Source organism: Poecilia mexicana, unplaced genomic scaffold, assembly GCF_051168715.1.
Source record: "Poecilia mexicana isolate PSO_F unplaced genomic scaffold, ASM5116871v1 scaffold_11, whole genome shotgun sequence".
Classification (NCBI taxonomy): Eukaryota; Metazoa; Chordata; class Actinopteri; order Cyprinodontiformes; family Poeciliidae; genus Poecilia; species Poecilia mexicana.
This window is the reverse complement of record NW_028263380.1, coordinates 20,954,633-20,969,661: the sequence shown is the minus strand read 5'-3', so window position 1 is coordinate 20,969,661 and position 15,029 is coordinate 20,954,633. Positions and strand designations below refer to the sequence as shown.

At 37.9% G+C, this 15,029-nt stretch overlaps 2 protein-coding genes and 1 non-coding gene across 4 annotated transcripts in view; 1 reads left to right on the top strand and 2 right to left on the bottom strand.

Annotated features, from left to right (window-relative positions):
- Positions 1–641: 641 nt before the first annotated feature.
- LOC148156515 (uncharacterized) lies at positions 642–6,557 on the bottom strand. 2 transcript variants are annotated; one of them, XM_088009896.1, is made up of 3 exons: positions 6,394–6,557; positions 6,163–6,276; positions 642–985 (listed from the first exon to the last, which is right to left on the bottom strand). In XM_088009896.1, the coding sequence occupies exons 1-3, from the start codon at positions 6,502–6,504 to the stop codon at positions 863–865; spliced, it is 348 nt and encodes a 115-aa protein (XP_087866022.1). In that variant the 5' UTR covers positions 6,505–6,557; the 3' UTR covers positions 642–862. The 2 variants fall into 2 exon arrangements, with proteins under 2 accessions (XP_087866022.1, XP_087866023.1); XM_088009897.1 differs by having other exon boundaries at positions 6,403–6,557.
- Positions 3,487–3,559, bottom strand: trnav-cac (transfer RNA valine (anticodon CAC)). The gene has a single exon. It is a non-coding gene; the product is annotated as a tRNA-Val (tRNA).
- A 1,513-nt stretch (positions 6,558–8,070) lies between the features above and the next one.
- Positions 8,071–15,029, top strand: part of rims2b (regulating synaptic membrane exocytosis 2b) — a 45,659-nt gene continuing 38,700 nt past the window's right edge. The window contains exons 1-5 of the mRNA XM_014984173.2: positions 8,071–8,607; positions 8,853–9,016; positions 13,716–13,748; positions 13,881–13,982; positions 14,226–14,436. Coding sequence (XP_014839659.2) covers positions 8,868–9,016; positions 13,716–13,748; positions 13,881–13,982; positions 14,226–14,436 — 495 coding nt within the window. The 5' untranslated portion in view covers positions 8,071–8,607; positions 8,853–8,867. The remainder of the gene's footprint in view (positions 8,608–8,852; positions 9,017–13,715; positions 13,749–13,880; positions 13,983–14,225; positions 14,437–15,029) is intronic.

Here is a 15,029-nt window from a genome sequence, read left to right as displayed (position 1 = left end):
ATAATGGTGTACATGAAATATAACCTCGACTCAAACACTTTCAGCAGGAACAGTTAAATTAATAGCATTAACTCATTGCAGTCAAAAGATCCTGTATTTATATTATTGCATTTAAATTAAACAACTTCTTAATTTACTTCTTCACAAAATGCTTCACAATCTTTGACAAACTTTACTTTCAATATAAGGTGTAGGATTTCATCTTACCTTTACAAAACTTTTTATCTATATTAGGAGCAAATGTTTAACAACACAAAATCAGAACAGATCATGATAGTACATGTGGTTTGAAGGTTTTCTAAGGAGTAGTTTAACCTGTTTACAAGGTTTTTCTGTTTGGAAACTCACAGACGTCATGATTCGCCTTTGTGCAAACTTCCCAAAAATGGATCCAGTCCCCGTCCACTGTCCAAACATCTCTTATTGTTATTAGTGATTGTAAATTGTTTGGTGTTTATAATTTTTATTCTCACTCAATGCCAGGAGGGATTCCTGAGGAATAATGTAACGTTGACTATGCCATTAACATTTGTTGTGAAGGGGAGACAAAGTCACTTCCGTTAGTTTCCTCAGCTGCGTTGGAAACGTAAATGTTGGCGGAAGTCGGTCAGATGATCCACACCGCCGCCTAGAGGCCATGACTGAAAATTACATTACACTTTATAACGTCAAAATCAGAACCATGACTAAATGTTTTGCACCAATACAGATAATTTTTTAACATTAATATAAGAAATAAACCTCATAACCTCTGCAAAAGAACAGACAACATTATATTTTATTTTTTAAATATAGAGTTTACATGAATGTAAAGAAAAACCAGCAAAAGCAAATCCTTCAGTTTGTAGTTTTTTGTTGTTTTTCAGATGCTGTGAAGGAAGAAATGTGAACACCTGGAACCTTGAGGGCAGCGACACACCTGGCCAGGTGGAGTCTTCTGTCTCCTCCACCAGCTGCGGCCCCAGCAGAACTTCTCTAGGTTACACTGAGAGAAAAGAAAAACAGAGGCACCGATAAAGTCAGACAGGTTTAGTTTAGTTTCACACTCTGGGGTCCCACACCTTTCACTTTGGGAAATCTATGGGTTTGATGAACGTTTAGCTAAATTTTAAAGAAGAAAAGTGCAGATTATGTTACTCATAATCATAAAGTAAAAAATTGCTAAAAAAAATAAATTACATCATTACGAAATATCAAACATGGGCGGCAGAAACATACATGAACAAATCTCAGTTTTCCACAACCTAAAACGTTTGAAACTGATACAGTAGGTAATGTAACATAATACAGTACAGTTCAAAACACTTCTAGTATGAATATATATGATTTATTAAATTTTCACTGCAAAAACACAAAATCTTACCAACTATTTTTGGTCTAGTTTCTGGTGCAAATATCTTAATACACTTGAAATGAGACCAAGCTAACTCATAAGTAACTTCTCATCACAATATTGGAGTTTGTTTTAAGTAAATAATTCCTTAATATTGATTTTAAAAATTTCTAGTTCCACTGGAAGATTTTTTCACTTATACAAGACATTTTCCTACGTTATAAGTGAAATAGTCTGCCAAAGGATTGAGTACTTTTCATCAATATTAAGGAATTATATTGTAAGTTAGTTTTGTCGTATTTCAAGTCTGTTAAGATATTTGCACCAGAAACTTTTGTGTTTTTGTTCAGTTGACCTTTAAATGGCACAACAGGCTCAGCAGGAAAATGCATTAGAACAATGAAGCTTATGTAGAAAGCAGAAGTAACAATGAAAATGTGTCTGTCTGTCATTCTTTGTTTTTTCATTCCTGTGTGAGAGTTGTCATGGCAACTGTCGTCCTTTACCTCAGGGGTGTCAAACTCAATTTCACCGAGGGCCACTTCAGCATATTGGCCACCCTCAACGGGCCACATTGACTGTACAAATCAGGAGGGCATCCCTGCTAAAACACCCCAGACAAAAGGTTGACTTCCCTCATTCAGAGGCTTATAATGAGTCAATGGTCCAGGTGTGTTAGAGAAGGAATCCACCTAAAGCTGCAGATGGTAGCTCTGGAAAACTATTTAGGCACCCCCAGCATAAATGTATGAAAATACAATGTTAAAAATAAATTAAACACCACCTCATATAGTTAAATAAGTGATTTTATGTATTGAAGTTTAAAATATTACATTTGAGTTTCCATGGATGTAAAATTACTGCTCAGTTTAAAAATTACAATATTTAAATCAGTGTTTAAAGGTAAGCAAACAAATAATAAAAACAAGTCACATGGGCAGACATTATAGACTTTACGCAAAGATTTAGTCTCAGAGGCAACTGAAATCAATTAATTAAAAAAATCCTTTATGAATATCATCTCATGGTCTCTGAACTAAATGCGTCTTTCTGACCGGGAGCTGACAGCGTGTTGAAGAGTTATGGACCGGACGCTTTGGAGCGACTGGTTAGGAAGCGCATTACAAACCTTTGGTTGAAATGCGCTTCCTAAATTCAAGTCTCCATTACAGACCAGAGAAAACTAAAGAGAATGCAGCGTTGTGTTAATCCATTTGAGGAGCCGGTAGTTTATCTTGAGGAAATAAATGACGATGCAAAAGTTAATTAGACTGTAACATGCGCAGTCCGCTGCTCAACCACTGCGGACTGCGAAGACTTAGAAACCGCTGGAAGTAACTCATCCAGCGGTTTTAACAAATGGAGCCTTCTGGGTTCACGTTACCCAGGAGAGCGGCGTTCTGGAGGAGCTGCAGACGTAACATCTGTCCATTTCGGAGAAGTGAAACTACGCAAAACAAAACAAAACAAAAAAAAATAATAAAATCCTGGTAAAAGCGCACACCAGACCACGCAGGGTAAGACACTCAGAGTTCATTTGATCTGTTTGGATCTGACAGATGCAACTGACTGATGAATTAGCGCAGATTTTTCTGCAGATGGGAACCAGGAGGAAGTGCATTCAGACCCCAGCGGGTGAAGTGATGCTAATTTAAATGAAGTCGCTTAATTTAATTTATTAAAAGTTATTGGGGCCTCAGTCAGTGGTTTTTGTCACTACGAGAAAAATGTAGATGTAGACACATGTGCATTACGCCATAGAACTGCCAATTGGTAATTGAAGTAAAGTAGCTTCGATTTCAAAGAAGCCTACATTGAAGTCGATTGGCAAATGAACCATCACGAAAGAGGAAGGCTCTTGTTGTCTCGCTGCACCCCAAGAGATGCATAACCAACAAAAACTGTTTCTGTCTGGTTTTGAACCAGAGACCTATTGCATGTAAAGCAAACGTGATAACCACTACACTACAGGAACTGAACTTCTCTGCTTTGTTTCAGTTTGAGGTTCCAAAGTTGATGATGTGAGATGCAACGCATGAAAATTTCAACTGAGGTTTGCACCTCAGATGCCTGGATTCAGAGTACAGACCATGACACCACAGAATCTTGTTGACCTTTAGTAAACACCTGTGATGAATAGAACATGCAAAATCTGTTTCTGTCTGGTTTCGAACCAGAGACCTTTTGCGTGTGAAGCAAACGTGATAACCACTACACTACAGAAACTCATGCTCTTTGCAGTGTTCCTGGTAGAGGATCCACATTTTGTTAGAGACTAATGTCAACGATGGGCATGGAACAATGTCAAATACTTACAGATCCTCTCAGAGAGCACAGTAACTTGGTGAACAAACTGTCAAACTTATAATTGTGCCTAATTTCACATTACAGTCCATAAACTAAGCCTGGGATCAAAAACTTGTATTGAAGATGTCATTAGCAGAGACAAATGGTTCCGCAGAGACTTGGCTAAATGGCTAAAAAATAAAATCAATACTTACAAATAAAAGATGGTTCAAAAATAAAATTAACACATTAAATTAAAAAATATCTGTGAAATACAATCAACACTTCAAAATACACAATCTCTGGAAAATAAAATATTATGTATGTTGTTTTGAAAAACATCAGAATATAAGCACTTTTATCGAATCTTCATTGTGGTAAGATCATGTAAGTTCTTCTTAAATCCATGGAAACCCAACAATTTGTAAGGTAGGTGAGTTAGCTCAGCAGGTTAGAGCACCGTGCTGGTAATGCTGAGGTCGTTGGTTCAAACCCTGTATGGGGCAATTCATGTGTAAGGTCTTTCAGACAATCAACACTTCAAAATAAATAAGGGTTCAAAAATAAAATCAACACTCTACAATAAACAAGGGTTCAAAAATAAAATCAACACTCTACATTAAATAATAATGCTTTACAATCAAAAATAAAATCAACACTTCAAAATTAAAAAATGGTTCAAAAATAAAATCAACAGTTCAAAATGTATAATGGTAACTGTTTCTGTCTGTGCAGTCCATAAACTAAGCCTGGGATAAAACAATATATTGCAGATGTCATTAGTAGAGACTTGGCTAAATGGCTAAAAAGTAAAATCAATTCTTACAAATAAAAAATGGTTAGGAAGCACATTACAAACTTTTGGTTGAAAATTCAAGTCTCCTTTACAGATCAGAGAAAACTAAAGAGAATGCAACGTTGTGTTAATCCATTTGAGGAGCCGGTAGTTTATCTTGAGGAAATAAATGACGATGCAAAAGTTAATTAGACTGTAACATGCGCAGTCTGCTGCTCAACCACTGCGGACTGTGAAGAATTAGAAATGTGAAGTCGCTTAGATGTGGATACATTTATCTGCTTAATTGGTGATGGGATCTGGATTCACGGTGAATATTAACTAAACCGCATAAAATGCGACTAAATAGCCGATGTTAATATGATTGTAATTTCACGGATAAAAATAGTACATGACCGATTTTTTTCTTATGTTGTCGGATAACAAAAAAAAAAGTCTAACGCGACCTGCCGCCCTGACACCAACTCACACACATCTTCATTCACAGTCTTACTTGTAAATCGATTTTTCTTTTCTTGGACGTTTTGATGTTAGCGTGTCGATATCTCAGTTTTATTCGCTGGGAAAATCAATAAGCAGCTTGAGGTGACTGTGCTGCTCTCTAGTGGCGAGAAGCCGTAATGTTGGCTGGTAAAAATCGGAATGCATTGTGGGAGATGTAGTTTGTAGTCAATTTGTGCTCAAAACCTATTTTAAGTAAATCATCGGCCTATAAAGTGCTGGGGGGGCCACATAAAATGACATGGCGGGCCACATGTGGCCCGCGGGCCTTGAGTTTGACACATGTGCTTTACCTTTTCCATTCAATATATTTGCTCCTTTCTAGACTTAGATTTGCTCTTTTTTTTAATAAATTCATGCAGTTTATTACTAATCTAGGCTAAAACATCCATCCTTCATCCAAACCTGCTTGTTCTTACACTGTATCGGGTATTTATCTCCAGTGGTCATTATATTTAATTCCTTTTCCACATGCTTTGGTGTGGGAACAATCATCTCATCTTGAATGTGAAAAAAAAATAGATGATTGAAGATTTCAGGAGAAACAGAGTTAGCTCAAACCCTATTTCCATCATAGGAGGAGAAGTGAAGGAATATAAACACCTCTGTGTTAATTTGGACCTCAGACTGGACTGGAGACGCAACAGTGAAGCGTCTATAAGAAGAGACAGCGCAGACTGGACCTCTGGAGGAAGGTAAGATCCTTCATCTATAAACCTGTTGTTGAGAACGTCATTTCATCTGCTGGGGCAGCAGATCAGAACCAGGGACCTAAAGAGGCTCAACAGCCTGATAAAGAAGGCTGGTTCTGATCTGGTTCTGGTCTGAGGAATCTCTGGAGATGACGATACAAAGAAGGATTGTTCATGAAATCAAGAAGATTATGGACAGCTCTGACCATCCTCTTGATGGGACTGTCTTAGGAAAACAGCGTCTTCAGTCAGAGGCTCACCAGTAACCCACCGGAGATCCTTCCTGCCGACATCCATCTACAATAACTCTTTGAAGAATTTGAATTAAAATTAGTTATAACAGCACTTTTCAATTTGAATTTGAATATCATCGCCTTCCTAAAATAATGGCCTAAGTCAATTTTGGCAAAAGTGGTATTCTTTTGCCAAAATCACGTTCAGTAAAAATGACTTTGGCCATTATTTTAGGAAGTTGATGATATTTTTATCTGTAGGCAGGAACCCTGATGTTAGGGCTGATTTTGTGTCTCTGTTGACAGAGTGGAGATATTTACCACAATCGTGACTCTGCGTCGCTTCAGGCGTCGACAGATTCCAGGAAGTCGCATAAAGCCTTTTTTCCTCAGAGATGTGACGGTGTTCGACTCCCAGTTTGCAGAAACTTTTTCCTAAAAGCAACCAGAGAGATGAATTACCCTCCAAAGGATGTGCAGCTACTTTACACACAGTTGGTGTCCAAGTTCTTGTGTTTTAGTTGTTTGTCTGGTTGTTTTGGCTTTAGCCGCCTGTCCTACCTGCAGCGTTGCTGTGGCCGGAGTGAAGAGCGGCAGGCTGCAGTCGGCCCTCCGCAGAGGGCAGATCAGCAGCAGGAACACAGCGCAGGCATTCGGCTTCATCTGTCGATCATCTACTGATCAAACCAAAGAATCAATAAATCCTCTGAGCGTCCAGATCCTCCCGCTGCTTCTCCGTCCAAAATCGAACAGGCTGAATGACAAATATGACAGAAGGGAAAACAGAATAATCCTCTTAGTCTGGTTTACGAGTCATGTGACCACATGATGACATCACTGAGCCCAAAAACTACTGACAGATCATCGACACCACAGCAAACATGCAGCAGAAGGAGCTCAGGTCAAAGGTCGCGCCTGGCCTGAGTTCCTCTGGAAACACAGTCACAGCTGTGCTTTAGGTGGTGGCGGCATCATGCTGAGGGGATGCTGACGAGACGAACAGGGGAGAAAAATACGGGAAAATCCTGGAGGGAAACCAGTTGGAGGTTAGAGCTGCAACTAGCGATAATTTTAGTAATCAACTACTCTGATGATTAATCAAATAAGAAAAATGGTACATTCTGCAGATCATTTAAGCCGTTTTATACGATATTGCAAATACATGAAAAAATGCAAATAAACAAGTAACTTTTCATTTCAGTTTTTAAGTAACAAAATATGCACGATTACAACAATTAGTTAATCACAATTAACTGTTTCACCGTTTATTACAACATATAAGAACATTTGATGAAAAATCTTAGCTTCTTTGAAGTGAAAACAATATAAGCTCCCAGCTCTGTTTTTAACATGTCCTTGATTAAATACATGTGAATTGAATTGAAATATGAGAGCTTATTTGTTATCTCAATATTAAATAACTTTAATGTTGACAAAGATATAATTTAGAGAGTTTCAGTGAGCCTTAGTGTAATTTAATTACGTTTCTAGTTCAAAAGACCTAATTTACTGGAGACTCCAAAGCTTTTTTCTCACCTTAATAGAATCAATTTTAATTAATCGATGGTTTAATAGAAATATGGAATAATAGAAAATTAAACTGAACATAAAGGAATCCATGCACTAGCTTAATATGCATATTGCCGCTGTTTTTAATCAATATTACCAGTATTATTGTTGTTTTTAGTATTGTTATTGGTTTTATCCAGCAGAGGGCGCTATTTATGTATTTTTAGTGGGGAATTAATTTTATTTGTGAAATATTTTTTTTATTAATTACTTAACGTTTTAGGGGTGTTAAATGTTGATTATTATGAACAAGATAAAAATATTATATTATATTACATTATAGAATGTTATAATATTTTATGTTATATTATGCACTATTTTTGGGGGGATATATTGCTTCAATTCAATGTTGGCAGTTTAACAATAGCGTTATTGATTATTATTATTATCAATATTATTCTTATTACTGTTATTATTAATATTGTTCACTCAGGGGTGTAGTTTTCTTTATAATAACTCCCAAATTTTACTGTATTACAGACATATATTTCACAATTGTCTTACGTTTTCGGGGATTATATATTATATTATATTATATTATATTATATTATATTATATTATATTATATTATATTATATTATATTATATTATCAGGAACTAAATATTTTGTCCGTTTTCCCCCCTCTTATTTTTAACGTTAAAAATATAGTGTTTTATTTATTTATTTATTTTAGGTTACCTGATATAAATATCACCGTTGCTATTCTTATCACCTCTTTGTAGATCCAGAAATAGTGTGAAAAGCTCCCAGGCCGAGTGTTTTGGAGTCATTTATAGCTAATTGATTGATTGACTGCTGCGAGAGCTCGGTTGTATTTCTATCTTTGGCTGCAGGTCTATGTTTAGCCTGTGGACAGCGGCCTCCACCACCGCCCACCCGCCCGACGACCAGCTGATCTTTGTTGCACGTAAGCGCCGTCTTGTCGTGGCCCCGCCCCGCTTCCTATGGAGGATTTATTTATTTTCTCCTCCGTTTCCTCCTCCTCTCCCGCCGCTGCGTCCATTATTACCGAGAAGAAACGGAGAATGAACAGCGAGAAAACGCGACCACTGCAGGCCGAGCGGACCGCCTCGGAGGACTGAAGGATGAGCGCCGACCGCGGGACGCAGAGCCGACCGGAGCCGCCGCCACTGAGCACCGGAGGAGGCAACATGAGCTCGGACTAAGCAGGCGAGAGGACTCCGCTGCGTCCGTCGGTAAGGGATGAATGGATGGATGGATGGATAAACAGGTGGTCTGATGGCGGATGATGATGATGATGATGGCACAGCGCCGCACGGAAGCGCACCTGGAAGAAATAAAATGAGCGCTCTGCGGCTTTGCAGGCTGCATCATCAACATCATCATCGTCATCATGATTTATTGACGGTATTGACGGCTCTCGGCCGCGCTGAAACACCCCGACGCCGACTGGATTGACCCTGTCCTCCTTGTCTTGCAGCGGCTCTCGGTCGGGATGTCTGGAGCGGCCGGACCTGCACCGCCCACCGGGGCCGGACCGGAGCTGCCGGACCTGAGCCATCTGACCGAGGAGGAGCGGAGGATCATCCTCTCCGTGATGGAGCGACAGAAGAAAGAGGAGGAGAAGGAGCAGAGCATGCTGAAGTGAGTGTTTTTTTGTTGTTTTTTTTTGTATTTTAAATTAATCGGCAGTTATCAATATTTCCCTGGTACCATCTGCTGCAGAAGACACGATGTTCAAAAATAAAAGGCTGCCATGTGCAGTAAAGATGAAGGTTATACCTCAGATATTTACTCACTTTCTCAATAAATAAACGGTAAAGCTGAGCAAGGAATCAATCACTGCAAATAAAGGCTAATAATGAGAAATAAAATAAAGTTTATGGTAATCAAAATGGTAATTAGATGAAATCCAGAGGAACCCTGACCTGAAAACAACGTTTTGATAGATAGATAGATAGATAGATAGATTAGGAACACATGCACTTCCAGGTTTTGTACATTAAGGCCTACTTAGAAAAACAAATATTTCTGCCACATTATTTAGAAAACTAACATTGTACATATGGCATTGGTTTCAAAAGAGTTTCATCCTCATGAATTCACACCTGAGCGTTGTTTTAAACATGCCAGACCCATAGGGGGCGTAGTGCTAAGCTAAAGCCTGTCACCCAATCAGAATCCTTAAAAAACAACATGACTTCCTGTAAGGACCAAACATGGCGCCCAGAGGTTTGTTTGTGTGGATGTTTTTTAAATCTCCACTTTGATCTGAGTTTTTATAAATAATTGTTTTTAGTGATTTTATACTGAGTTTTTGAGTGGATAACAGGCTGAAACATACAAATGTCTTAGCTTCCCCAGATATTACTACGTGTGGACTCGGCCTATGTCTGTGAAAAGAAAATCTGCAAGAATCTTTATCAGTTCCAAAAGTTCCCTTAAGCTCAGCATTATCTCTAAAATATTTTAATTGCAGCAAAAAAGGGGAGAAAATGTAACAGTTGCTATGTCCGGTCTCTAAGTGGTGATGTAATGGAGTAAAGCATGAAATATAAACCAACAATTGTAGTGAATATGCCTAAAATCTGCTGTTATACCTCAAGGTTGTGGACCAGAGTGATGGTCATCTAAAAAGTCCAACATCTCAGTGATATCTGCTCATTGTTTAGCCCTGAAAACTACAGAGATGTTCTGACGCTACCGATCGGATTGCTCTTTGCCAGCCACATGGAGAGGACATCATAACCAAGTGTGTTATTTAATTTCCCTTTGGGATCAATAAGGTATTTGTAAATTGAATTTAATTAATAAAACTTTTGGCCCCCAAAACCTTGGAGCCCTGGGCTACCGCCCCAGTTAAACCTTGCTGAAGTCCAGTCCAGCATGCAGAGCAAGCATTCTACAAACTCTTTAAACAAACTCTGTTTCAAAGTATCTGAAATTAGTGTTGAATAATTGTAGGTCCAACTAGTCTAAATATTGATACGTTGAAAGTTGTCATGAAGACAAAACTAAAGAAGAAAAAATGGAGTCCAGACTCCTAGAAAGAAAATGAAACTTTCCTTTACATCAGCTTTATGAATCTCAATTCAGAAACCAGCTCTGCAGTTATTAGCTAGCAGTTTCACCTGTTTTTTCAAGGGTTAATTTCGCCCCCTGGCGCAGTGGCGCCCTGGGCAAAGAGCCATTTGCCCTTTTTGTTGTTGCACTACCACAGAAGGATTGGTTAAACAGCTGAAAATGAGAAAAGACGATGATCATCAGTCTGGGATCTGGGATCTACTAATAGAGGATTTCCCCCAGAAAACTTGCTAAGCTTGGTGGTTGGGCGCTAGTGGTCTGGTCATCCAACGACCCGCCAAGTTTTTGAGTTAAAAGATGTTTAAAGTTGACAGAAAATTTGAAAATGTCCCTTGATAATTATGCGTTATTAAAAGATAACACCAACTATAAAGTCTTAAAATTGCAAACATTTGAAAAAGACTGAAATAAATAAGCAATGATTAGCCTGGTGGGGGCACAAGTAAAGCCTGGTGGCCCGCCAGGCTGATAATACACTGGGGGAAACCCTGCTAATAATAATTAATAAAAGTAAAAACTGCCGCTTTTGCATGATTATAAAAGAAAATTCAGAAGAAACTGTACTTCAGACCAGATCAGAACGGAGATCCTGACATGTGGTCTTTACCCAGAATGCACTGCTCTAGGATCTGTGTGCTCATCTAACGTTTTGAAGCTAAAAACTGGGGTTTTTCAGGCTGCACACTTGTCACCTGCAGCCCTTCTGTTTCTGTTGGTTTTAATTGGGCTCCAGACTAAATCCAGTTATCTCATTAGTGGGAGTGTTGGTGGATCGGTGGCTGTGGTTTAACACGAGTCAAAGTGTCTTGAACTTTTGAGGTCTTTGAAAAATGTAAAGACTTTGTGAAAAAATCTGTGTTTTCTCTGCAGAATAACGTTCAGGAAAGAAAGGGGACGAATAAGTAGCTCTTCCTTGAACATTAAGGAATTTATTTTGAGTGAAAACAAAACGGACATAAGAAAACGATAACATCAGTTAGTCTGTCATATTACTAATTATTGCACAGACTTGTAAGAGTAACTTGAGCTGTTCATTGATCATGTTGCTATAACCACATTTCGCCACCAGATGTCTCTAAACTCAAACCTCCACCTCAATGAAGTAGGAAGACTTGAGTTTTATTAGGATCTGATACATAAAGACAATATTGTGATTATTTTCCCACAGAATGGAAAGTATTGAGGAGTTATACTGTAAAAACACAAAATCTTACCAAGTATTTTCTAGGGAAAATATTTGGTTCACTTGAAATAAGGCAAAGCTAATTTATAAGCAACTTTTCAGCAAGACATAGGAGCTTGTTTCAAATAAATAATTAATTAATATTGGTTTAAAAAGTACTGGTTCCACTGGCAGATTATTTTATTTATAACATGAGATAAATGTGTTATTAGTGAAATAATCTGCCAGTGAAACTAGAACTTTTTCATGAATATTAATGAATTATTTACTTAAAACAGGCTCCTTCATCTTGCTGAAAAGGAAGTTGTAAGTTAGTTTTGTCTTATTTCAACATTTGGTTTAGAAAATACTTGGTTAGATTTTGAGTTTTTGCAGTGTAGGATGATGAATGGATGATTCCCCCCCAGGTCCCGGTTTTCACATCATCAGTCTTGTCTGTTGTTCTTTAATTTAAGTTTTTATGTGTTAATTCATTTACTTTGTTTTGTTTTTTTATTTTCTGTGTCAGAGTTTCTGGAGTCATAAAGTAGAAGGAGATCAGAGGTGTCTGATTTTAAGAAATAAACAAATAACAGATCAGAACTCACAAAGGAAATAATTATAAAGACATTACAGCAAAACAAAAGAGTAACAAAAGAGTAAATAAAAGCTTAATTTCTACTCGCCTACAGAGATTCATCAATGACAAATTTAAAATATTAATTTTATGAATCAACCTGTCCAATCAGTTTGAGTCTAATTGACTGAATCTCTCTTTAATTAGTTAGTAGATATTGCTGGACTCAACTCAAACACTGATTTCATAACACTGTTTGGTTAGCAGGAGCTGGTTTAAGTAAATAATCCCTTAATATTGATGAAAAAGTTCTAGTGAAGATATTTAAATCACAGATCTCCAGAAGCTCTTCATTAACGATTAGAGTGCCATCATAACTTCTACAACTTCCTTATTTATCTCATAAAGATCTTGTCTGACCAGCATAACTTTATTATCGATCAAATTAGCATTTTATCTGTTCTTACTGTCATTATTAATTATTTACAGGTTACTTATTGACCAGTAGAACCTGATCATTAACGACCAATGTTTCTTTTTCACCGACTGCTGAACCTCATCTTGGCCTCAGGAATCACTTCATTTGTCTCTGGGACTAGAAAGACACCATATTAAGGACATGCTCACACAGCATATCCTGGATGCTCAATCCTGATTATTTGTTTTGCTGGAATCAGATTTTTTAATTTATTTATATATATATATATATATATATATATATATATATATATATATATATATATATATATATATATATATTTTTTTTTTTTTTTTTTTTTTGCGTAGTCGTTCATACTACCGAATGATCCAACAAAAATCAGACTTCCAAAGCGATGTGCGCTTTTACGTCAGATATGTTTGTGGAAGTATAATGGACGGTTTTATTTGGCAACGGGAGCCGACAGTAATGTCAGAGAAATCATGACAACACCAAGTAGATAACAAAATGAAAGCACAGCTATGAGCGACAGCATTGACTGCATTTTCTGTACAACTGGATGTAGTCGGAGCTAAAAGTGGTGAGATTGTGATGTGATGCTTCAGCGACACAGACTGCTTTCATATATTCATAATTATAGTTTTCATTCATTGTTTATGTCCTGATTTACTGAGTCTGGCTTCTTCTGGTGCAGAATTATGACATCAGTGACGTGAAAGTTGGACAAAACGCGACATGACTGTTCAGACTGCAGACGCTTTGAAAACAATCTAGGTCCACGTTTAAAAGTGACTCAAATTTAACTTTTTAGGGATTAAAACATCAGAACTGAAATGAAAAAGTTGGATATAACAGTCACTTTTCTGACAACTGCTCTTTTTACATGACAGGTAAACTGACAATACGGAGTTGAAGTTATCAAAACGTGACTATTTTACCTATCAGCCCATCATAGTTCGTCTTTCTGTTCTGTCCATGTCTCCATGTTTCTGTTCAGTTTGTGCTTCACTTTTGGTTAACTTCTCTCTATTGTTTTTGTTCTGTTTCATCCTCATCCTCATCATGGCCTTTGTGTCTTCAGGGATGAGGAGGAAGTAAAACCTCTCCCAGCTTCGTAAGTACCTCAGAGTCCGCTGTGCTGTTTGAAACCCCAGAACCAGAACCTCCTTCCTGTTTCCCAACCTGACGCCCCAATCCCATGGCGAACCTGCTTCCTGTCCGCTGACTGTCTGTGTTACCTGGACAGGTGGAATCCGTTCTCAGGGTTCAGTCAGTTGGTCAATAATGTTGCAGCCAATGTGTCCGAAGTTCTGCAGGTTAAAAGTCCGACTGACAACGAGTCGCAGACGTGAGTAAAACCGAGAAGGTGAACTGATCGGAGGTCTGTTTCAGGCTCAGCTCAGGTGTTGATCGATTGTTGGATGTTTTGCCAAATCAGATTTGATCTGGATCATTCATGAGGATCAGATCAGTGCAGAAAAAGTCTCCTTATCACAAGCTAGTGGAGAGATTGGAACCAGTTGTAAAGTAGGTAGAGTTTGACGCAGCATTTGTCCTGATGTCGGTGTCTGACTGCTCCTGTTCTTTACAGGAAGTTACATCAGCAGTTTGAGATGTATAAGGACCAGGTGAAGAAGCTGGGGGAGGAGCCTCCTGCGGCGCAGACGGCGAGGGCGGAGTCTCCCACCTGCGGCGTCTGCCACAAAACCAAGTTTGCCGACGGCTGCGGCCGAGCCTGCTGCTACTGTCAAAGCCGCTTCTGCGCGCGCTGCGGCGGGCGCGTCCCTTTAAGAGCCAATAAGGTTGGAGTGTGAGGTCGTATTTCCTCCTTTGGACCTTTAGTTTTTCTCTTTGAAAATCTTAACGTCCACGTTTTTCAGCTTAACGTTGAACATAAACACAATATCATGTCTTTGAATACGTTAGTATAAGTGTTGATGTTTTCTTCTATATGATAATTTGATTTCAAGGTGCCTTAACTCCCAAAAGATAAAGAATATATTTCTAAATAATTGTTTTATTTGTGGATTTAAAGAGTAAAACATTGAATAAGTCATGCAAAAAGTGTTGTTAGGTGTAAAAACATAATTAACAGTTAATTCAGTCTCACTTAATCTCAAAAATCTGCAAATAAAACAACAAAATGTGTCTTTTGCAAAAGCATTTATGCTCCTTGAACTTTCACATTTTGTTTCATTGTGTTTTATTTGGATTTTATTCAATAAATCAACACAAAGTGATTCGTTTTTGTAACTTGGAAGGGCATTTATTAATGGTTTGATGTGTTTCAGCCCCATCTGCTCTGATATGCTAAGATAAAATCTAGTCAACTAATCATCTAATTAGAAAATAGTTTCCTCCTTTGTTTAATTTAATCTTGGCTTCTCTGTTAAAT

What these genes read in the sequence shown, in the direction of transcription:
- LOC148156515 (XM_088009896.1), bottom strand. Translation starts at nt 6,504, where the DNA reads ATGAAGCCGAATGCCTGCGCTGTGTTCCTGCTGCTGATCTGCCCTCTG. An exon ending in CAACGCTGCAGGTAGGACAG is followed by an intron (nt 6,277 to 6,393) that starts GCGGCTAAAGCC and finishes GGTTGCTTTTAG; the next exon opens with GAAAAAGTTTCTGCAAACTG. An exon ending in GACGCAGAGTCACGATTGTG is followed by an intron (nt 986 to 6,162) that starts GTAAATATCTCC and finishes CTTTTCTCTCAG; the next exon opens with TGTAACCTAGAGAAGTTCTG.